General features: G+C 50.5%; 1 protein-coding gene across 1 annotated transcript in view; it reads right to left on the bottom strand.

Moving 5' to 3' along the window:
- Window positions 1–24534, bottom strand: part of PLPPR5 (phospholipid phosphatase related 5) — a 76188-nt gene that overhangs the window by 20283 nt on the left and 31371 nt on the right. The window contains exons 4-5 of the mRNA XM_045203675.3: window positions 23598–23848; window positions 4033–4209 (exon numbers count right to left, since the gene is read on the bottom strand). Coding sequence (XP_045059610.3) covers window positions 4033–4209; window positions 23598–23848 — 428 coding nt within the window. The remainder of the gene's footprint in view (window positions 1–4032; window positions 4210–23597; window positions 23849–24534) is intronic.

The following is a 24534-nucleotide window of genomic DNA, read 5'->3' on the forward strand; positions in this document are numbered from 1 at the left end:
GGTATGGGACCAGGAGAATGAGTCAAAGGCAGACACCAGATGCTGGGTCCAGGTGATGGGGAATGTGCAGGCCTGCCTCTGAGACACGGAGGCTTGGCTTAGCGCAGGCTAGTCTTTGCAGTAGTTTGGACTTGCCATAGATGCCACGCACCCTGCAAGCTAACTGGAAACACTCAGGATGGTGCCAGCAGAGCCAGAGTCGCTGCTCAGAATAAACCTTCTACTTAGCTGCCGAGATGAGAAGCCCACCCGGTGGGGTCACCGGGGATGGCTCTCCGTCCTTCCGCTCCGTCAGCTCCAGTGTCCCACCAGGCTCCAACTGGTCTACCTGCCGAACCTCCTGATGCTCTCCTGCCCGGTGGCTCCATCTCACCTCCCCGGTTCTGTGTCACCTGTCCCCTCCGCCCTCACCTGGAGTGTCACCCTCCAGCAAACCTATTTTCAAAGCATCAACCTTGTCATGGAGTAAAAGGGACGGGAGGGAAATGATCGTTTATAGAACTTAGGCCCATCCTCCACAGCCCGTTCACTGTGCAAATGCTGTTTCCTCTAACCTGCATCAATCCTCACGAGGACCCTCCCAGGAGGCTGCTACTCGCCTCACCTAAAGAGGACCAAACTAGGCTCGGGAAGGTCAGACAAATTGTTCAGTGGTAAAAACTGAGTACAAGAAGCTGGGCTAACGCAGGCTATTTTTCTATTTGCTGTTTTTCTGCTTGCTGTTTTTCAGTTTCAACTAGGTTGAACCCTGCCAGGGGCTCCCAAAACACCCCCGTTTATCAACAAAAGCCCAGAATATCCTCTTAACACCCAGGCCATCCCAGGGATTCATTCCCCCTTTGCTTCTCTATTCCCCCTGGCTGTCCCTTGGGCTGGACGACAGGTACCCCTGCAGGACAGCCCACCCCCTCACAGGCACGCCGTGCCCTGGGCCCAGAACACAGCAGGCGCTACATATGTGCTTACTGTAGGAAGCGTCTCGTTCCCCTCTGGGCACTGTGCTCCCTCCCCTCTTCCTTAGGCCCCAGCCTAGACCTAGCTGCTGCACAACCTTTTCAAGTTCATGCACCACCTCCTCTTTCTGACTGGCCCCTCATCCCCACAGAGGATCTTGTGAGTGTACCTGTCATTGCGTTTGACCCTCTGCAAAACCTGTGTCTCTCTTGTTGCAATATTGTGATTTATAAGAAAAATGCATTGGGTCATTTAGATCAACAATGTATTTCTCATATTTACTTGGTCTTCATGCTGTTTCTAACACTGTGCCAACAAACCCTTGGACTTCCTGCAAGGAGAGCAATACAGGTGTGTCTTGTTATGTTAACAAGGCAGCAATTGGACCTAAGGACTTGGGCTGGTTGCCAGGAGACTCAACCACGTGATTGATTCAATCAGACCTGAGACGGAGAGAAGGGGCTGGAGGCTGTATCTGTAGCCAATGGCCGATGACTTAATCAATCTGTAAAAACCCAAAAGTAGAGGTTTTTAAGAGCTTCCAGGTCAGTGAGCACCTGGAGGGAGCATGGAAGTCCCTCCCCTTCCCCACGCCTCGCCCAGTGCACTCTTCTGTCTGGCTGGTCCCGAGTTCCTTTTCTAATGCACGGGTCATCTAGTGAGTGAACAGGCTTTCCTGAGCCATTCCAGCAAATTAACTGAACCTAAGCAGGCAGTTGTAGGAACCCATGACATCTAGTCACTGGGTCAGAAGCGCTGGCAACAACCAGACTCGAGACCTGGGTCTGAAGTCCAAGCAGGGGTCACTGACACCTCCACCCTGTCCCTGGTCCCCTGGGAGCACAGGTGGTGACTAGCCTTGAGAGAGGTACCTGCAGGGGACGCAGCCTGTGGGCTGAGCCTTGAGAGGACCTGACACTGCCCGTGGGTGGACCATGTCAGAACGGGGTTGAATTCTCTTGAACACCTGCTGCCATCGGAGAGTTACCAGTGGCTGGGAGAAGCTCTCCCACAGGACACTCATGGGGCTGGTCGGAGAGCCCTCGTCCCTCATCCCACCAAACTGCATCTACTGAAGTTCACCTTTTTCGCGGATTTATTCCCAGCCCTGCAATCATGCCTGGGTTGCCGTAGGGGCTCCACAAATGTTTATCTGATGAACAACGGGAGGGAATATTTGGGGGACTAACCTGAGGACTGTATCACGGTCTGACCTTCAAACCAGACTGTCACTCAGTCCAGTCTCTCCGGGCCCCTGAGCATCCCGAGTCTCACACTGTACCGACACCACGCCTGGCACCAGTGGGCACCACGCTCTTCAGTGGTCATGAGTGAACACACCGAGGCTCGTTCGGCTATCACAGAGGTGAAGCCTCACGGTCCCATGGCCTTTCCATATGGTCATTTTCCTGGGGACACAGGAATGTCTGAAGGGCCACCACAGAATGTTCTGAACAGGTATGTGCTGCGGAGGGTCGTGAGCCCTGAGATCCAGCTCCCCCTCCCCCTCGTGGTTTGCAGAGGGGGGAGCGACTGGGAAGACACGAGGGTTCTGGGTCTGGCGTGGCAAGGCATCTAGACAGTTGCTGGAGGCAAAGGGAGGCAGCAGCAGCCAGGCAGCCAGGCAGCCAGCGAGCCTGATGAGATCCCGAGAAGCTGCTCTGGGCCCGTGGAGCTGAGAGCAGCTCCACCGGCTGAGACAGCTTTGAGATTTTGACTGTGGTCCTCTCTCTCTGCCTCGCCCGTGATTATTTTCTTAGGGTTCCTGTCTTCTGTTTTTGTTTTGTTACGTGAACCTGTTTCAACTGTAGAGAGTGACGATAGGAAGAAGTTCTGGCTCCAGGCTGGGCCCCGGTGTTCAGGAGTCTGTCAGACGTCTCAAGGGTGGGGGTAGGTCTCCCAGGGACCTTGGGACTCAGAGGGAGTAACATCAGGTGTACGCCGAGGATGAGGATGTACTCAGTCACCTCGTTACACAGGACGTTCTAGAAGAAAAACCTCTTTAAAATGCCTGGCACATAGACTGTGCTCAAACCTTCGGTAGCTGGAAAGGTCCACGTGAGTTTTTACTTACACGTATTAGGTAGGGAAGGCGGCAGGGGAAGCAACGCTGACGTGAGAGCAATTTAAATAAAACCCAAAGGGAACTGAAGTGTGTCTTGCAAGGTGTCAAGCAAAGAGATGTTTTGATGTGTAGTCTACACAGGTTTTGCCCGGGTAAAATGACCTATATACTCAAACGCACGATGGACCAATGAATTCTGAAGCCAGGATAAAGTACACCCTCCGACCTCTAAAAGCTGTAGAAGCGTGTGAAGGGGAATCTAAAACGAGAGCCGAGGTGGCACGCTTCCTTCCTCAGAAGTCACTGCTGTGCCGTCACCGTGTGGCCACACCTGCTTGGAGGTGGTGTTGCCTTGGGAACATGTGAGTCCTTAGTTTCAGGAGGAAGCCGGGTCACGTCTGGAGGGAGGGCTACCTATTGGTGCGCACTATGGCTGGGACAGGTGGCCCATGGGTGGCACCGTGCCGAGCAAGGTACTCGAGTTCTCTGGGGGTCTCCAGCTGCTCCACAATGATGCAAAGTGCCCTGAGGGAATTTTAAAAATATCCAAGCACCCCAGTCCTAAAAACCAACCAGGGATGAATGAGTGTTTTTAGCTCTGCACCATTCTATATGAAAATATATTTTCACATTTTCACCCCCACACCTGACTTGAGGCAGAAGAAATGAGGGAAGAGGAGGAGATGAATGTCTTACCACGAGTGTCCACACTTTAGGCATCTCTGGGCCACAGTAGAAGAAGAAGAGTTGTCTCAGGCCACGCTAAATATATTGCAACACATAATTACAAAAAAAAAATCTCATAATGTTTTCCGTAAATTCACAATTTTGTGTTGGGCTGCATTCACAGCCATCCTGAGCTGCCCGTGGGCCTCAGGTTGGACACCCCTGATAGAATACGTAGGTGATTACTTGATAGACCGCATTTAGACAAACCCAGGTGGTTTACGCGTGCATTCTCTTACAGGTGGTCCGCTAAAAACCCGGTGCCATCTCCAGAAATGCGTACTCACCAGAAACACAGCTATCGATATTCCAACCAGAAAGCCTGCTATCACATCAGACCAGTGGTTCCGGTATTCCGCCACTCTGTTGAGCCCGGTGAGAAAGGCCAGGCACATCAAGCCCAAGCACAGGACCGGCTTAGCGAGTCTCGTCCCCTTGGCTTTGATCGTGTTGGTGATGTACATCTGAAATAACAAATGACAACACGCCTTTTCACGAAGGCCCCGCCTTGATAGACACCTTAGAGAGGTATTATGCATCCACGCTTATAATGATGTGGTGAAAGATATGTGCACCCCTACAGGGTTCAGTGGTAACTGCCTTTTATTCATTGCCTAAGAAAGTTTCTTAAAAGTAGAAGTGTAGCGATTACTTAATTTTACTTACCTGAAATTTACTAAGGGCCTATTCTTATTATTAATCATTTAGGAGCACTGAGCACAGCCATTCCAAGTGACCATTTCCGAAACACCCGATGTTCTTGTTCTACATGAATCTACGTTTCAGGTCCACGTGGTGATAGGGGGCCACTGACGACGATGTCTCCTTCCCGATTACGGTTTACACGCCCTTTGAGAGGATGCAGACTTGACAGAATCTGAACGTGTGAGACAGGCATAAAGCTGGGGTGTTTTTTTTTTACTAAGTAATGCCAAGGTTTGTTTTTATGTTGCTACCTGAAGTTATGAAATTAAAAATTGATTGTCCGCAATTAGGACACCATGAAAACTTAACTACAAACAGGGAGGAAGTATCAGCTAACAGTGACACCAAACAAGGAATGGATACATACAGCTTTGGTATGTTCACATGAGCGGAAAGGACATAGATAGTGGGAGCCGACTGCGCTACGGCGGCTTCGAGTTGAGACACTGTGTTCAAGGATAGCTCGATCCGTCCCCCAACTGACTCATCCTGTAGCTCAACTGCTTATTATTTAAATCCTGTTACTACAAAGCAAATTGGTTGGCTGCAAAAGGAAATAATGGTCAGTAATTATTTCAAGTCATTAGCAAAGTGACTCTAAAAGAGATGGCTTGGATAATGTGTTGTGGTTTTATTTTTTAATTTTTGTTGTTATGACAATATGTTTTTATGGTATTAGTGGTCGTACGCATCTGATGCTGATAATATGTACTCAGAAAAGTGGTTAGAGATGTTTAAAACCACTTGCCTATTGTCTGAGTTGAATAAAAAATACATTTTTGGCCCTGGCCAGATAGCTCAGTCGGTTAGGACGCCGTTCTAATACACTGAGGTCGTGGGTTCGGTCCACAGTCAGAGCACATACAAGAATCAACCAGTGAACGCATCAACGAGTAAAGCAACCAACTGATATCTCTGTCTCTCCCTCCCTCCCGGCCTCCCTCCTTCCCTCTATGTCCAATCATTTGCCTAAGAGAGTCAACCAAAGGCCATGGTTAAGTTTTTAATTCATAGCAGCCATTTTAGAATGCTATGAAATTCAGTAATTATGGTCTCTGTTTTTTCCCCCCCTGCTGGGCAAAGCTTGAAGCCCTGTTCACTGCCAAAGAGGCTGTGTGAATATTTAAACAGGCCACGTGACACAAAGCTTCCATCTAGCCAAGTTCCAGCCGCTCTCTCCCCGGTCCCAATACCCTAGGAAAAAAAAAGAACCAGCTGGCTTGTCTGCACCTGGGCCCGTGGCCTTTGTCGCGGGGCCTGGTCACGAGGACCGGTCCTGGGAAGAGCTGAACAATGTCAGTTTCTGAGGGTCCACGCCCGCACGGGAGAGGGCCGCAGAGAGAGGTGAGAACGGGAAAGGACGCATTTGCAGTGCGGACAGAAAGTGCTAAGAGCTCTGCCCACAGGGATAACAAGGCGAAGGTATCACACCATTTCAGGTTTCCAGGATGCAGCATCGGATACCGCGCCTCGGCTAGTGCTCGGGAGCAAGGGCGTGAAAGTCGGGCTGCCTGGGAGATTTCCTGTAATGCAGCTGTGAGGCGCACTCATAATTTCCCACATCCATCAGAATGCTAGAAGCATCCTATCTTCAGGAAGACAAAATAAATGTGAACTGATAACTGAATAACATTCATATTGCTAATATTCATTAGCACTGGGCCTTAATGAGTGACCACTGTTGAAGGCCGTGTTCTGAGCATTGTACACTAATTATCTGGTGACGTTCTCAACATAACCGTTACCTTCATTGTGCAGATGGAAAACAGAATCAAGACAGAGCTTATCGTGAAGAACGCACAAGTTGACTTTTGGGGCTGCAATGTTGAGACAAGAGGGATGTGGAAGGGAAGGAGGAAAAGCTCTTGGGTACCACGACCTTCCCTTCCTCTTTTTCACTGATTTCTGGCCTGGAGGACGTGGCCAATGCACATAAGCTGAGCATCCGCAGATGCAAAGGAGCTGAAAGGAGAGAGGAGAACGAGGGCTGCCAAGGTAACGCAGGGCGGGGCGCGGTCTGTCTGCGCAACTTGTGCGCAGCAGGAAGTGGCCTATGTGGCTTTGGCAACATCTGCCTTTCCCTTCACCCCCGAAGACGGTCTCGGATGCAGCCAGGCCCTCACCTATGGACTGGGGCCAGCCTGCAGTCATCTGCGGGCTTGGGGACAACCTCCCGAAGTTTCCCCTGAATGTGGTCTTCGCTCCTAAATTGATCTAAGGACGGCAGCATTGTTTACAAGGATCCAAAGGCAGTCTGGCCACAGTGCACATGTGTGAAAAAGCTTCTGTGACTGGGACAGCCTGCATTTGGCTCTTCCACCACCAGACCCCACTTTCTGTCCAGATCTGGAGCTGAGGAAGCCTGAATTTTAAGGGTTATGGGAGAACGGTGACCTTTATTCAAGTAATTCGACCTTACGGTGGGTCACAGCAGCGCTTAATAATGCACAATATTTTTGCTGGGGCACAGACAGTTGGTGTGATGTCATGAAGAAATTCGCAAGTTTTTACTTCTACTGGGCAGCTCTGCGGTACTTTGTGTCTTTGAACCGCTCTGTGTTACCCTCATAGAATGCCTATTTATCCCTCATTTGCAGAAGAGGAAATTATGGTATAAGAGTCTATTAGTGAGTTGGATACAGGACAGGAATTGATTATTTATGCTCGCTTGGTTTTTAATTCACTTATGAAACCATCTAGGTTAATCAGATGTCAAAATGTAGCTAAAACAAACCACAGACAGCAGGGGCTCTGACTTGAGGGGGATGGTACCCAAGCAGCCCTCCAGGGTCAGTGGGCACTCAGCACCTCGCAGGCTCGGCCCACCCGTTTAACTAACCCACACTCTCTGTCTTCATTCATCCGTCCCGTGGGTATCTACTAGCACACAGATGCAGAAGGCCAAAGCTGACCGTTTGCCACTGCCCACAGCGTGGTGTGTATTCTTCTCTACTTTAATCCTTGCTTCCAACTGTATGCAATAATTGACACACACACAGACAGGGTTTTGCTCACTGGTTTGCTTTCACTAAAACGTAACCGCCGTGCCCACATTATTCAGCAATGTGAACTGACTCACTCGTGCTAATGAACACCCATCTGCTGGCTAAGTTGAGAAAGCACTGTGCAATTTTAAAACCATACGATGCCATGCATAACTAAAAATAAAAATGCACCAATGTTGGTGTTTGTTCAGCACTTACTGTATACCTAAAACTGTTTCTTTGGGGTTCCCCAAAAGGGGAAAGTGAAGCGGGGGCGGGGAAGCGGTCCTGGTCCCAGGTATCCTGATGCGTGTTCTCCACACACGTGGCTTGTTCTCTTTCAGAACACTCACCACGATGTATGTTTTTAATTAAATTTACTGGTTTCCTTCACCAGAGTGAGGATGCAGAAGCCAAATCCGAGTCCTTCACCCCAAACCCTGCACTGCGTCAGCACCTGGCCTGACTCAGGGTAAGCACTCAGTGAAGACATACTAGATTACTGAATTAAAGAGCAAACCATTGCAAAGGTACAGGGGAGAGAGGACGGAGTATTTCCTTCACAGCGCTGGTTGCCGTCTAAAGTCACATGCTCCATTTCTGGGTTCACACGTTGACCTGTTCCCGCAGCTGGAACACCTGTTAGAACGGTGCCCTGTGTCCATTCACTGATGTGCACGGGGCACTTTCCCCTGGCAGGTGCTCACAGATGGTGGAGTGAGTGGCACACGTGTACCCTGCCCGAGAAGGCGCCTTGTTGAGTTTTTAATTGTCTCAAAGTACCCACCAGCCACTGACACAGTCTTCTTGCCTCTGTATGTGTTCACCTGCTCTCGTCATTCTCCTCGTCTGTCTTGTGCTTCTTGAAGCGGCACCTGGCACAGGGTGGGCCCTGCGACAGGATGGGTATGAGCCCCCTAGGCTGGAGTCAGAGACAGTGGAAGATGCTGTGCTGTTGCCGCTGGAGGAGGAGGAGTGGAGCTGCAGCCACGGAACTCAGAGAGGCTGGAAAAGGCGAGGAGTATGCGTTCTCCCCCGGGGCCCTCTGAGGGAGCAGTGGGGCGGATACCTTGGTTTTCACCCCTGGAGGCCCGTGTTGGACTGCAGACCCAGGCAGCCCTAAGATAATGGATTCGGGCTGTTGTAAGACACGAGGTTTGTGACCATTAGTCACGGTGCTAGAAGAAAACGATCCTACATTCAATCACTATCTGCTTAATGAGCAAGTGAATGAATGAATGAATGAATGTACTCAGGTTCGAGAAAGTGACCCAGAGGAGGAGGTGACAGTGGCATCGTGACCACAGCATCTAATTTGGGACCAATAAGATCTGGATTGGAGCCCTGGCTCTGCCACTCACGGGCATGAGTTATCCACCCTGTCTGAGCCGTGGTCTCCTGGTGTGTAACGTGCAAACTGGTGGTAAAACTACCCCCAGCCAGGGCTGAAAGGACTCGGTGGCATGACCCAGGTGAAGTTCCGGGCAGGGTCTGGCCTGCAGCGAGTCCTTGCTGACAGCAGGGGTCAAGTCAGGGCCTGGACGCCAGTGCTCACAGCCCCGGTGGGACCATTGTCTACCGGGACCACGTTAGTTCCCTTTCTCCAGCTTCTAGTTTGCCCCACACTGACCACCAGCCACAGCCTGACAGCTCCCAGGCTAGAAGCTCCCAGCACAGCTCCACACAGCTACTGCAAATTGCTGCAGAGACCCTGAACGAAACTGAGGGGCTTGTTAGCATGCAGGGTGGGCAGTGGCCTGAAAACCTATGGCTGTACGCATGCTCACTCATGCTCATCAGTTTGCCAAATGGTGATGGGAAGGTGTCTGAGGGGGCTACAGAATTGTGACGAGAGGTAACGCCCAGGTGGAAAGACCATGGGCTTTGTACCGGACACGTCTGGGTCACACCACCCGGATTTCTCAGGGCTGTGATGGCCGCAACACCAGTGGTGCACTAAAGTCGTAGCTTTTGTAAATGACTGTCTGGGCTATAGAAAGCACACAGCTGCTGCATCTCCCGTAACGCATCTCAGCTTTGCCGTGAGTGAGCGTCCTGTGCTGCACAGCAAGGGAACCAGGCAGGAAGGCACGGGGAATAAAGGCTCAGGCGTTCTCTTTTCTCACGCTTCCCTTCCTGGCAAAATGGCCCTGGGATCCTGTGTGAGGCTGAGAGACCACAGGGCTGAGCCGGGAGGCGGCCTCGGGGCAGCCGAGGGACTGTGCTACAGAATGGCCTCTGCCTTCGCAGGTCTCCATGGGCCCCGGGCTCTCCCTCCAGGGCACTGGTGCCTGCTGGCCACCGACGCTAGATGTCCTTGTGGCCCCCTGGCTTTGTCCTCCCGGGCTCCCACACTAGGAAGACCCCCGAGCCTCCAGCCCACCTTCCTTCTCACCCCGGTGGGCTGTCTGCCCTCTGGGCTCTGCAGCCCAGCCTACCAGCCACCAGGTTCACTGAGGTGGAGTTTCCCCAGTTTTAAGGCAGACATGAGGACAACCCCATCTGCCTTGTTTTCTCTTCCACCTCCCTGGTGACTGGCTTCCTCTCAGGGTTTCTGGCCCAACGGGGGGCCACTCAACACTCAAACGCTCACATCTGCCAAGCTCACCTCCTCTCCAACCCTCCCACTTCCTAGGCCCAGAAAGGTGGCAAATTCAGAAAGCTTTGTAAAGAAATGGGATGCAAAATGTCTCATTAGTAAGTTTATACTGATATATGTTGAAATGATACTATTTCAGATATAATCCATTAAATCAAATGAATTCCTAAAATTAATTTCACCCTTTTAAAACTTTTTTAACGTTCCTACTAGAAAAATTAAAAACCACATCTTGTTTCCTATACATATATCTATGAATATATTACTGTCTCAAGAGCACATAGAGTTAATGAAATGATATTAATGAAATTACTTCGAATTTTCAGCCGTTAGTCAATTTTTTTCAGGTTCTGGTTATCAACAGTTGCTTTTTTATATTTCATCAAAGTTCCTCAATTGTGTGTGCGTGTGTGTGTGTGTTTATGGGACCCTCTAGATTCTTAAGAGATTCCCCATTCAGTCAGTGTAGACCAGGAGAAAAGGCTCAGCTATAGGAGTTTAGTCATCGGGGTTAAAATGTCAGCCTACCACTGATTGCTTCTGTGACCTCAGGCAGACGACTTCATTTCTCGGAGCGTTAGTTAATACCATTTGTAAAATGAAAATGGCGATAATAGTTTGCAGGATTCGGCTCAGGAATCGCACAAGGGGTGCCAGTTTTATTATCGCCACGAAGGTTCCTGTTTGCTGGGTGACCAGAATAAACCTGAAGGATTAAAATTACGCCTCCAGATCGCAACTACACATTTGCCGGGAGGAACACTAAACCCAGCGGCCTACCTCAGGGGCATGGGAATAAAGGTGCTCGCACAAGTTGTATCTGCACATCAGGAGCGACCAACCATTTCCTTTCCAGCTCCCTCAATGGGCACCTAACAGAAGATGACATAATCACGAACACAGAATTTATCATGTAGCCGATGTCCTTGAATGGGCACCAGACACATGGGAGTCACAAATGGGAGGCCAGGAACAACCACCGCTGTGTTCGGGACCAGCTGGTGCCTGCAGTGAAGATCAGAACATGCTCAGTGACTCAGCTGTCCCCGGGACAGTGGCCGATTGATGGCTTGGTCATGAAGAACAGCTCCTTTATCACAGACACACTGACCTTATCCCTGACGTGCAGACGTGGCCAATTCTACAAGGCGACCGTTTCTATCCAGTACGACCCCCGCTTCCCCGGTAATATCTCGTACATGTGGCTCTTTGTCTATCAATCGGCCAGAAGAGCAAAAACTCTTTGACATTTTTTGTCACCTATAATGTTGAAAGCCACACAGATTTACCATTAAACATTCACTTTCCATACACCAGGTAAAAAGTAAGAACATAATGGGGTAAATAAGGCTGCTGTTTTATTTCTGACTGCAACACAAGGAAACGAAAATTAGGTGACACGAAGCGCGACATGCCAGCAAAAGATGCTTGATTCCTACGACGTTAACAACTCCATCATCCCGAAGATTTAACATCTGCCGACCAGCAAGTAAGGAGCTAAAATTAATGGCTTAAAAAACCAATCTGGAGAGCTTCGAATCCTACGAAGTGTGCACCAGACTGTTAGACAGATTTAGGAATTCGTTACAGTTTAATTTAAAGGCCGATAAAGGAAGCAGGCCCTGCACAACCAGTAAGACACGCCAGTTAAGCACTCCAGTTTCAGCGCAGGGACAAGGAGTTCGTGCTAACATGTAAGGGCACATCTCAGTGTAGCTGTTTAGGGGGCCATGTGAGGACACGGGGCGAGAGGGCGGACGGACATCCGCTGCTCAAGGAGAGGCCTCCCAGACGCCGACCATGGAGGCACCCTGACCTTGGACTTCCAGCCTCCGGAACTGGGAGACAGTGGTTCCTGTCATGTTAGCCCCGGGATCTGCAGTCCTTTGTCCCGGCAGCCAGGCCGATTTTCACATCCCTCCCCCCAGCCTATCTAAGTGTTAGGCACCTGAAATAGGGGTGATCCTTAGGACGTCATAGGTCCTCAATAATTGGGTATTACGGTGACTAGAAAATAATTAAATCAATTATTATTGCCCATATTTTGGAACTGAACCCACTTACAACTATTTGATTTTTAAAATCCACATTTCTTCTTTACAATGTGGTACAGGTGCTATAAAACAATACAAAATAGAGCGGCTCGAGATGCTTGTGTTTTGAGCCCATTTAAACACGTCTTATCACACACTAAGATAAGTGATGACGCTAAAAGTTACTAAAAACCCTGATCTACAACCCCATTTTAAAGGAATAGGTACGGGTCGCTGCTGTAGAAAAACCTCTGGAACGGTGTGCGTGCTGGGTCAGTGCAGAGAACCTTGGAGAGCGTCTGGTGGACAACTGAACGCGGGAACCCAGAGCCATCTGGGGCCCATCCACGCCGGATTCGTTTTTAACGTGCGTGTACAAATAACAGATCTCCGACGTCCTTAATGATTACACTTGTAAAGAAGCGCTTTATGGTCACAGGGCCACAGAATTTAGATTTATGGAATTTAGAATTATAGCATTTAGAAGAAAGAAGTTGTCAGAAAACTCAACTTATTTATTTTTAGAGAGATGGGTTGAGAGGGAGAAGGAAAGGGAGAGAAACATCAATGCGTGGTTACCTCTTGCGTACCCCCTACTAGGGGGCATGTGGCCGGACTGAGAATCGAACCAGCAACCTTTTGGTTTATAGGGCCACGCTCAACTCACTGAGCCACACCAGCCGAGACTGTAAGGAAGCTAAACCTAACAGTAACGAACACCTGAGCATTCTGAGACTATTAAGAACCCTCCCATACAGGAAATACGCCTGATTCATGGGCGGTGGCTTGGGCTCACGTTCCTGCCGGGCAAGTGCGCAGTGATTTCTGGCTCGCTCTGAGAACCAGCAGTACTGGGCCACAGCACCATGCCACGGCCACGTGAGCCCCAAGGACCTGCGGGGAGTCAGAGCTCCACTAGGGGAACTGCAGTGGCGTGGGTGCGCGGGGCGGAGGGCCGCGCGGGGGCCTGGAACGCCGCAGGGCACGGATCCCAGTGTGAGCGGAGGTGTTGCGGGGCGCGCTCCTGGGGGCCTCCAGGGTTCAGGTCCCGGCTCCAGTGTACACGGGCCATGCGACTCGGGCGAGTGACCGCTTTTCTCTGAGCTGTGGTCGGTGTTCAGGTCTTTTATCTGCAAACTGCAGTACCTGCGGCACATGGGCGAGGGCGAACGAAGAGTGTCTGCGGCCACCCCTTGCACGGTGCTGGCCCACACAGTAAAAGGCCTTTATTTATTACTCCGCTATTCGCACAAATACACTGTGCCCGTTTTAGGGTGAACTAAGAGTCAAAGGTCTTCAGTTCCAGGGCTTTTCAGGGTGTAGAGGAGTATTCTCAAGTTGAATGCCAGATGGTCCGAAGGGGCGCTGTGCAGGATGCTGAGGACGTCGCCAGGGGCAGCCACGGAGCCCGCCTGGATGCAGACCTCTGAACGAACAATCTTCTCCATGCCCCCACGCCCCAGATTTCAGGAGCCCCTTCCAGACAGAGACTGGAGAACCACGCAGCGTCTTTTTCAAATATCGGACCCACCGAATCTGCGAGCCCAGGGAGCTGTTTTGTGCCAAGTTTGGGATGGTTTGTTCCGGACCCGTTGTCATGGGGCTCTGGTCCAAGTTCAAACCATGGCTACAGTTCCTGCTGGGTGTAAGCTTCAAGTCGGCACATTTTTTGTTACATAATCTCTAATAAATACTGTATCCTGCATGGAAGTTAATTCACAGAATGCCCAGCTATACATTCCATTTCCAGCATATGCACTCAGATACACATATTGTCTGGAGAATTAAGTTTGTAAAGGTCAAGTTCACTTTGGCCACAGAGTGTCTCCAGCCCCTATGGTGCTACATTTAAAAAGGAGATCGGCAAGAAAACACACACAATAGCATACTAATTATCAAAATGAAGAAACAGAACTCGAGGTATTTCAATTCTACCAATCCATGTGTCTACTTGGAGTTTCTAGGTTTAACTTAATGAGACTATGCAATAAAGCAATGAGATATTTCATTACAAAAAAATAATGAAATAACATAAATGCGTTGTGTTTTTGTTGGCTAAGTGCAAATTTTAGTTCACACGTGAAATACGGTACTGGATTCTTATGTCTTTTAAGTTAAAATATATTTCCATTTAATTGTTTACTTTAAAACTGAAAATGAATCAATAATGCTAATTACTATTATCGCATAACTACCACTGAAAATAATTTTCTGAGAGAGAGGAAGGGATGCTAAAAAACGATTTGCTTTGGTGTCAAACCTGCTCGGTGCCCCTGTGTACGTGGGGAGATTCACTTCAATCAAAAGGATGAGACGAAACTTCAAAAAAGGAGATGAACTTTGATCTAGGTCCCAGAGATAAGGAGTGTTTTTTTTCTTTACTGCATAGCCTCCGAGCCCCCTTCTTGGGAGAATCCCCTGCCATCTCCCTCCTAGACCGAGAGGAGATGTTCTGTCCCACCACCAAAGCCAGAGAGAGATGGAGAGCAGTCCCCTCAAAGCCCGGCACACCAACTTCAGCGACCACCCACTCTCAGCCAACCACACACACCCGCACAGGGTGCAAAGAAGCAGGCAGAGCGAGACTCCAAGCCACTGTCAGCCGCAGGGGCAGCTGTGCTGGGCCAGGGGTCCCTCAGCTGTGGTCCTTGCCACCCCTTCCTTGGGTCTGCTTCTGGCCATAGCTCCAGCCGCTCAGGTTCCATCCATTCCTGCTCATCTCTGGACCTAGTTTTCCAGCCTGTCCTTTCTCCTCCTCTTGTCTTCTGCACCCCGACCCACTTCCTGTCATGGGGAGTATAAAATGATGACCCACACATAAAAGGTGAATAGGACTTTGGACAGGTGAATATGCAGGTAGGAGGTACTAGGGATATTACAGGTAGAAAGAAGAGCAAAAGCTAAAGTATTAAGGTAGAAAAAAAATATTGGGGTTAGTAACTGGGAATAGCCTCGCGTAAACTGAGTTCAAGTTCATGTGAGCCAAGGACTGAGCTATGAAAGAGGACATTAGGAAGGGAGGTGGCTGGTCAGCTCAGGCGCCATGACAAAATACGGCAGACGGGGAGGCTCGAACACCAGACATTTATCATCTCACAGTTCTGGATGCTGAAAGCCTGAGATGAGGGGCCAGCACGGTCAGGTCCCAGTGAGAACGTCTCCCGGGCTGGCAGATGGCTGTCACACAAACAAGAGACAACAAGCACTCTGGCGTCTCCTCTTAGAAGAACACTGATCCCGTGGTGAGGACCTCACCCTCATGACCTCATCTAAACCTCCCAAAGGTCACATCTCCAAAGTCCCATGAGGGACATGACCCAGTCCACAGCAGAAGGGAAGACAAGTTTCAGCCAGGACCAAGAGGGTATGTCACATGTAGTTGTGTGACCCTTGAAGGGTGAGTGAGGGCAGGCTAAGGAAAGCTTCATGTGAACAGAGAGTTGCTAACAACCAGGCTTTAGGCGTGTTTCGCAGGGGCAGAGGGTAGAGCTTCCTTAGGAAGCTCGCCTGGGAGGCTGCGGCGGTTCAGTCGAGGTAAGTGATGTAAAGGAGCCCAATTCATGCGGACGGGTCAGGGCGGGTGGAGAAGAGGAGGAGGCTGGGTGCAAGAGATTCCATGTGGAACCTATAGAAGGAATCAGGCGTCTGGATGCAGGGGTGTGGGGGGGCTGGGATGACTCAGGGGTTTCAGGCTCCTGGAACTGAGAGGGTAGGGGTGCCAGTAATCCAGTCAAAGAGACAAAAGCAGGAGCTAGTTGGGAGCTGTGGCAAGACCATGAGTTTGGTTTTTGAAACGCTGAGTTTAAGAAGCTGGTTCAGAGCTGAACCCCAGAGCCAGGTCCAGGCTGGAAATGAAGTCCGGCCTTCGGGAGAGGTTCAGGCCAGCGCAGAAGTTGTGAGGAATGCTGGGAAAGATGTGGGCGGGGCCCCAAATGACATCGCCCTTGGGAGGGATAGCCAATGGCAGAACAGAGGTCAAGGGCAGAAACCTGGTAAACGATGGCGGAAGGTTTTCTGACATGACAATGAACCCTTTAATGAGGATAATAGCAACTCTGGGAAACGGATGTTCTCCCAGCCCTGGAAAGATAAAAGCTCAGATAGGAGCGGGTGGTGCCGGTCTCTGTGCAGCTGAGACGACCCTGGAGGCTCTGAGGATGCACCCGCTGTTGGGTGGGGTCCAGGGCAGGGGGTGGGGGGGCTCATTTTGGAGACAATGTGTGGGGGAGGGGACAAAACCCATGTTGTGTCGAGCTCATAAGGTGAGGAAGTATAAACTAGTCTTTCTAGAAGTTTCTTTCAGAAATGGATGGTAGCTCAAATCAATGGAAGATTTCTGAGTGGTTCTTTGTTTTGTTTTTCGATGGTGGAAATTTTCGCATGCCTAAGGGCATCATTTCTGTACATTGTACAGAAGCTAGTGGCACGTGTCTGTATATGGAACGGTGCCCGATTCATGTTTGGCAGAGGGGAGAGAGCAATAAATATCCTCTCTGTAAAGTGCTTAGTCCAGTAAGCACTCAATAATAATAGCTGTCACTTTTTTCCTCTAAATTTCTGCATTATTAGAGAGGGATGTCTGCTTGTTATCTGAGGTCCTTTGGTCCCCTTCCAAGGCTTTCTTCAAAGGGTGTGACAACACACGCTCAGAGCAGGCAGAGTTCCTGGTAGAAAGCAACCGCTTTTGTAACAGAGTGAGTGAACCAGAGCTTAAGAAACCACCTTGACTCTGAACTATAGCCTCAATTTAGCAGGAGTCTCATGACCAAAATTACAGTGCAGTGATATTTTCCTATAAATGCAGGCACTAAAAATGCAAATGTTAGACACGGAAGGTGTCTCTCAGGAGACACCACCTGGCACCATCCTCCCAGCTGTGCCTCAGCTCCGAGGGGGTGCAGCGTGGCGGCCGCCAAGGCCAGGTACCCCGGCCTCCCTCCAGAAGAAAGGTGGAGCTACTCGGCTGTGAGGAGATCGGGGAGCTGAGTGCCCACCTGTCAAATTCTCTGTAGTGTCTGACAGGAGGCCACCGTCCTCCTGGCTAGCCCCCAGCCAGTGACTCAGCGCAGAAGGGATCTGAAGTTTTACCCATTTACGCCTAATACAGGGATCCTCTAACGAGCGATCTCTGCTCCAGACTGGCTGAGGCTGTGTGCTACCTGCTACCGGCATCACGGGATGAGCCTGTCCCCGCCCAGCTCTGCTTCTTGCCTCCTCTTTTGTAAGAACCATGCCCCTCCGACCCTCTGATAAAGCTCTCACACTCCTGACTCTATCCCTGCCTCTGCTCCTTGGATGAGCCTGACAGCAGGTACCAGGGAGCAGTCTAAGAAAATGGGTGTCAAGATGGGGTTTGGGGACGTGTTTTGGCCAGGAATGAGGGCCCCATCCTGCGTGACAGATGAGGTGGATCAGTCTCCCAGGTAGCAATCCAAGTGCTCAAACCCACCCCCAGTAGTGACTTGGGAGAACGTTCTGATGGGGACAGGTAACCAACTCTTGCTGGCTTGCACGAACCTTTCCTAATTTTAGCCTGAAAGCCCAAAGCCACCCCAGGGTGGGGGCAGGGTGAGGAACGACCCCATCAGGCCAATGACACAGGCTGTGGCCAAGCCCAGGGAAGCAATGCTGGGAAGAAGGGCAAACCTGGCTGAGCCCTAGGAAGCCTGTCACTGCCCCACAGAGGGAAATGGACCACAAGGGCCCAGCAAGTGGAAGCTGAGCATGAAGGCCAGAGGGCCTCTTCGGTAACTTAGAAGGGGCCTTCTATTGTGCAGCATGAGAAAAAGAAAAGGCTGAAGACCAAGCTTCTGACTCCCTAGGTAAGAGTCAGGGGCCCCCCAAGGTGAGTGAGTGCTCAGGTAAGGCCGGTCCATGATGCCAAGGTCAAGACCCTGCTGAGGAAAACCTAAGACCTTGACACAAGGCAGGGGACATTTGGGTGGATGCGTCTGAAGATTTTGGCTCATGGGACTCTCCCACACCAGGAGACCTCCTCCTGTCTTACCTCCGACCAGTCAGCTCTCAGCACGACCCCGAGCCCGGAACCCATGGGGTCTTGCGATTTTGCCCTATGGAATCCATCACCCACATGCCACCAGGAGTCAGGCTTCTGATCTTTAGCTTCTGTTCCTCCAGGTGGTGCCACTCATAATAAAACAGCCCATATCTACACCGCAGTTCCCAGTGGCCAGCGCTTGGCTGTGCCAGCATCTGGAGCGAGGGGCGGGCGGGGGGGGCCTGGGCAGGGTCGGACTCCCGTTGGAAGACACCCTTTGGGCAGCGGGGTTCAGCCGATGCTCTGGTGCTGGAGGGGTCAAAGGTGGAATGCTCGGTGTGCTAGTTTCCATGTGGCTCCTACAATTCAGGAGCCAGGACAGGCCGCCTGTGGCACAAAATGATCTGTCTTTTGAAAAATGCACTTGGGCACGTGATTGGGCCTGGCAGAGATGGCGGGTTTGATTGACCCCGGGATATCAAATGACCACACACCCAGAGCTGCCCATTCCAATCCGCGATGTGACTGGGGAGCAAGACATCGTTATACAGAAGTATAAGGGCCGTGGGCAGAAGACAGGTAACAGCACGGGTCAGACGCGGGGCATCCACATGCCTTTGATCACGCACTGCTGCCTGCCTCAGAACTGTGTGAGCGATGGAAACAGCTGCACTTGTGCAGTTTCAAAGCAGCATGGTCACAGTCGCATTAGGACGAACCGTGGTTTAATGTCTGGGCCTAAGTTGGGCTGGGGGAGCATTAACATGTCAGGTACGAGATCTGAAAACATGGAGTTCACAGAGCCCTGGGGGGAGGGGACGGGGGTGGACTACAACAGGGGTCCGGGGTAGTGAACTATGGGGTCCAATGGGCCTTTTGTACACGCTGCCCGCCCCCCATAACCTTTGCTGCAGGCTACAGGACACATGTCCGTCACTCACGGCAGTGTGGCAGCACCAGCAGCCGTAGTGACAGCGCAGCAGTCACATTACGCGTGGGCGCTCAACAGATAACCCCGATGTGTTATCCAGTAGACACAAATTCGCTCACTTGGAATCTAGCGCACAGGCAGCTCATGCGTGTCAGCACCAAAGGGAGTCTGGAGGCAGGGCTCGCGGATGACGGCCAGGTGTCTGCAGCAGGTGAAGACGACAGGCCAGGGTGGCGCTGTTCTCACCCGCCGGGATCCTGGGTCTCATGAATCAAGTGCAGGCCTCCCCAGATCCCTGTGCCGCGGGACTGGGGCCTGGAACTGGGTGGAAGGTCACTAAAGGAGGCCAACAGAAACCAGCGGGCTGTTTAACACCCCTCCCTCCCCCCGGCCGCCGTTAGCAGTCACCGCAGCGCACAGCACTTGTGAGGTTAGGGACGCAGCTGGAGGGAGTGAGAACTGGGCCCCGCAGAGGAGGAAGAGAGAGAAGCGATCTTTTTAGACCTTTCTGCTAATATTCCGGGGAGTGACTGCCGTCCACTGTTTAATGCCCACAAAATCCTCCCATCCCAGTGTATTCAAGACTGCTCTGCCTCCCACCTGTGCGTGGGGTCCACACTATCCCTGCCCCCTATCCATCTGGGCGGCCTTGAGATTCATATGGACCCAAGGATCCAGCGATGGGGATGATGGACAGGCTGTGGGCTGTGCCCCCCTGGAAGGCAGCTCCGCAACCCTGTCGGGAAAACAACGTGCTCAAAGGCCTCTTGAGAACCGAGGGAGGTGGAGCGCAGCCCAGGAGAGGGTTGGGAGTCGGTCCCCAGAGAAACCAGGTCAGCCTCCCCGCCGGCACCGCTCCCCCATCCCCGGAACCGGAGGAGGACGCCTTGTGCTGGACTTCAGGGTGGTTTCTTACACAGCAGCGGATGATGGAGACAGGCCAACGAATGTAGCTGACCCTTCCTTTAAAAAAAAATTTTTTTTCGGAAAATCTAAGGTCAGAAGGAGGAGTGACCTAAAGAGATCATTTTACTTGTTTCAGTCGTTGATAAGATTAATCATTGGAAAGTCACCAAACATTATTCCTCATTCTGAACTTTGACATTTATCTTACTGTAATTAAGGAGGAAAAACTTTACTCACTTTATATGAAAAGAAATACCAAAAGCTAAATTTAATTATTATTCTAATGCAACTAACACTGAATTATAAATATAATGGTTAAGGGTTAAATAACCTTCAGGATATTTTTCCTGGAAAACCAATAGTCCTTGCAAAAATAGGCACAGGGATATTTTTTCCCCTAAACGTTCTCAGTGAAGTAAAAGAGAACAACTCTGATGAAATTATCCTCAAGCCTTTGATTAAAGCCAGATGCTAAGGGAAAGTTCAAGTTCCTTAATTTTATTTACTAATCCACAGAGAGAAGCATCCGAAAAACATCCCTCCGTTATTCACACACTTCATAATAGGGCTCGTTTATTGTTATTCACGTGTTTACAGGTGTTTATAATGCCCACGCCACATTTAACAACTATATCTCTACCTGAATTCAGCAGTATGCCTGTCTCCACAGAGCGTGCGGGAGGTATGGAACTCTCCCGTTTACCTACTTATCAAAATCCTGGCAAGCACTTCATGAGGCTTCCTAAGTTTGAAACACCCCGACATTTCTATTATAAAGTTTTCCCGAGGTGTCCCTGGCGAGGCCGGGGAGAAGTGCACATGTGTCTAGGGTCGCACATCAGAGCGCACCCTGAGTGGAGGGCCCGCATTTGCAGCGGCAGTGCTGCCGAGTTGCCATGGCAGCCACCCACACGCACAGACTCACAGGGGGGGCGGGGAAGAGAAAAGCAGTTAGCACGGAGCAGAATCTATTGTTAAAAAGACAGCAGTTCCCTTCAATGTAATTACAGGCAGGAAGCCTGCCTTGTCGTCTCACCCGGGCTAATGATAGAAGATTTCTGGGTGTTGCAGTGTTCTTAAATGTTTCTTCTCTGAACACATCTGTGAGCTGAACCTGGGGCTTTGACCTGTAGGGGCGCTGAGGTTATGTGGGAGCAGGAAGGAATTCACCTGTCCATGCACAGGCTGGGGCTAATTGATTTAATGAGCCCGTCTCTGGAACGTTAGTTCACATAATCAATTATTATGAAAATAATAAAGAATTTTAATAATTCATAAATGAGAAGTAGTACTATAGAAGTTAGCAACAGGGCAGCACGCAGTGTCTGACACATAGTAAGTGCTCAGTAAATGTTGTTGTTATTGTTATTACAAACATCTCCAAGTCTTAACGACAGACTAGAATGGTACGGCTTATAATGGGGATGTTCCTTCAATAAATGCCAGCAAGTCAGCTGCCGAAACACATGCTGGCAGACCAGGGGCAAGACAAGTTATTAAGCCCCAGCTGCTGGGGCTCAGTGGGTTGAGCACCAGCCTGCAAAACAAAGGGTCACCAGTTCAATTTCCAGTCAGGGCACATGCCTGCATTGCTAATCAGATCCCCAGTAGGGGGCACACAAGAGGCAACCACACACTGATGTTTCTCTCCCTCTCTTTCTCCCTCCCTTCCCCTCTCTCTAAAAATAAATACAATCTTTTTTTTAAAAAAAAGACAAGATATTAAGATTTTTCCAATACAGAAAAGTCCTTTCCCACGGCAATGCCTTCGAAAGCACCCTTTCGGCAGAATGAAAGGACCAGGCGTTTCATGGCACCGGCACACGCACCACACTGGCAGACCTGGCCACACAGGAGATCCGTCATCCCCAGAGCTAAGGGAAACACGTAACAGTTTGGGGGGCCAGGGATTATTCTGGAGTGTGTCTGTCTCAAGCCATTGCTTGACCCCATTGGTGCACTTAGATGCCTTTGCTATTCACACCCAGATATGAATATGAACATTAGGTCAGACGCGAGGAGAATGAATGAAAAGTGTTCCAGGGTTTTTGATTCCCTGAAGCTGCAAGTCTTCACTGGAAGACTGAGTGGTTCTTCCTATTCGCGGGGAGGTGGGACACAGAACCCAGCCATGGAGTGGACAGGGGAGGGTCCGCATGGACTCCAGGTTTCACATGAGTCTTAGAGCGTCAAGGGTCAGCGGAGCTGACGGGCTAGAGGAACACTGGGGATTCGAGGGACAGAGACGGGAGCACAGAGAGACGTCGGGAAGGGAGCGCACGCAAGTCCAGAGACCGCAGGAGAGAGGGTGAACAGGGAGGGATTTGATCCTTTAAATGTCCTTATTTTACATTGATATGGTCTTTTATTTTTCAAGTTTATTAAATTTATTGGGGGACATTAATAACATCATGTAGGTTTCAGGGGTACAATTCTGTTACACATCTTGTGTATCTTTCATTGTGTGTTCACCACCCCAAGTCAAGTCGCCTTCCATCCCCATATATTTGGCCTCCTTTATCCTCCTCATCCTCCCCTGGCCCCCATTTCTTCTTGGGACTTTTTTAACAAGACCAGGCAGTGAGGCATACAATTAGTTTGTCTTAAAAACTGGTAACATGTTACAGTGCATACACTTCCGATCTCCAAAGGTACCTGCCATTATGAACATGATGTGGAGCACTACGTGCACCCTCCCAAGTGGTCCCCTGTTTGGGAATCTGGGCTCCCAGGCTCAAGCAGAGGCGTCACGGGTGTATTCTCTCTGCTCGGAGACGTCACCTGACATGACTGCAGTGGGAACATTAGAAACATTTCCATAATCTAACAGCTTTTAAAGGGTAAGAATAATTCATTAGAAATGAATCAAATCTGGTTTCAAATCAGTCCTGAGATCTCTTGTCCATGAGTGCAAAGCAGCAGGAAGGAGCTCTTGGCACTGTCGGAAAGGAGAACCCCCAAGACATTGAAATTCTCCAAACTGCAGCTTTGGAAAAGCCACAGAGCACGCTTCAGGAGTCCAGCCCCAGAGCTGCAAGGTAGACAAAGCCCGGTGACACACCAGTGCCGGGGTCAAGAGCTGCCTGCCAAGGCCCTCCTCCTCAGCCTGCAGACCAGCGAGGCGCTTACCTGTGACCCCCCCACTTCCACCTGCAGGGGCTAAGACAGCTGCCCCGGGGCCTGACTCTCACTGACAGGATGGCAACTACTCAAGAGTCCAGGAAAAAACATGACAGACAAGGACATTCTGGTTATGTCTACAAGAAAATACGACAACATGGTTGCCGTATTATGATATAGTTGCCAATAACAAGAGATCTTGCTAGAAAAAGAGTGCCCCTTTCTCAGCCCCCGCAGAGGATATCGGAGCCTGAGTAAGCCGCACAGAGGCCTGGGTGGTCCTCCTAATGGTGCTATTACCGGTTTATGGGGGCTGCGACCGGACAAATTGGTTCCCAGTCAGCCCTCCTTCATATGAAGATGAACGTATTCTCAAATAGAAATGCTAATGACTGTATTTTTTAATACAACCAGCTACCCACACATAACCTCCTGAGAGTCAAGCGGCTTCATTTTATTCATAGCACAAACAGCTATTATTCAGCCTAAATCGAATGGCCTACAGGAAGTGGCTAATGGGACTGCCACCCTGGGAGCGTGGCGGGCAGGCGAGGAGAGGCCGCAGGTGGCGCTTACCGTCAGGTACATGGCCGCGTAGATGCTGAGGGCCGCCTCCTTGGAGGGGAAGGTCTTCCGGGCCCTGGTGATGAGGTCGGGGTTGCCAGTGCAGGCCTCCGCCCCGCTGATGAACTGCGTCAGCTGCTGGCAGCCCAGCGCCGTGTAGTTGGGCTTGCACAGGGCCAGGAAGTGCGGGGCCAGGTTCCCCGTCACCACCTGCCCGGCGTTTACGAAGATGTCAGTGGCAAACAGTCCGAACGTGTAGATTCCTGGAAGACAACACACCGTTTGCACGCTCTGGTGTTTTGGATTTCAGTTCACAGCGAACCAACCAGGAACTATTTCAGGAACTATGACACGGTCATCCCTGTCCCCACACATAGGGCTCCTTGGTCCCATGCCACTCCGGGGCATGCCCTGGCTCTCCGGAGTGTGCTGGGAGCGTTCCGCTATTCAGCGTCCTGAGCTGCCCGCCACGGGCCACATTCCTATGCATGGCAGGTGTACGGGACTCGAGATAAAAGAAGATATATTCTAAGCCTGTGTTTGGGGTGTGCGATTTTTTTAATCGGAGCCAGGTGTCCTCCAGAGGGACCAGTCTCTCCCCTTCTGCTCTATTCAGTCTCTATTCTCCCCCATGCTGGAAGTAGTCTTTAATGTCACCGACATAACTCGGAGCAGTGGCCTTCCTTTGACGGCGCCTCCCAGGCTGAAATTAACTCTGCGGGCGGTGCCCATTAGCAGGCAAACCCAGTGCCGACAGTCTTCATTGAAATATCACGGAAAACCTTGCCTTCAGAAACATGTTTTTAAAAGTCACATAACAGCGACCAGCTGTGTCCCACCTCATCTTCTATGTACTGAATTTTAATTTATCAAATTTGGGGCAATTTAGTAAGCAGTAGGGCAATCAAAATGATGTTCCCAATGATCTTCACAGTATTAAAATTTACTT

This window comes from Desmodus rotundus, chromosome 12, assembly GCF_022682495.2.
Source record: "Desmodus rotundus isolate HL8 chromosome 12, HLdesRot8A.1, whole genome shotgun sequence".
NCBI classification, from domain to species: Eukaryota; Metazoa; Chordata; class Mammalia; order Chiroptera; family Phyllostomidae; genus Desmodus; species Desmodus rotundus.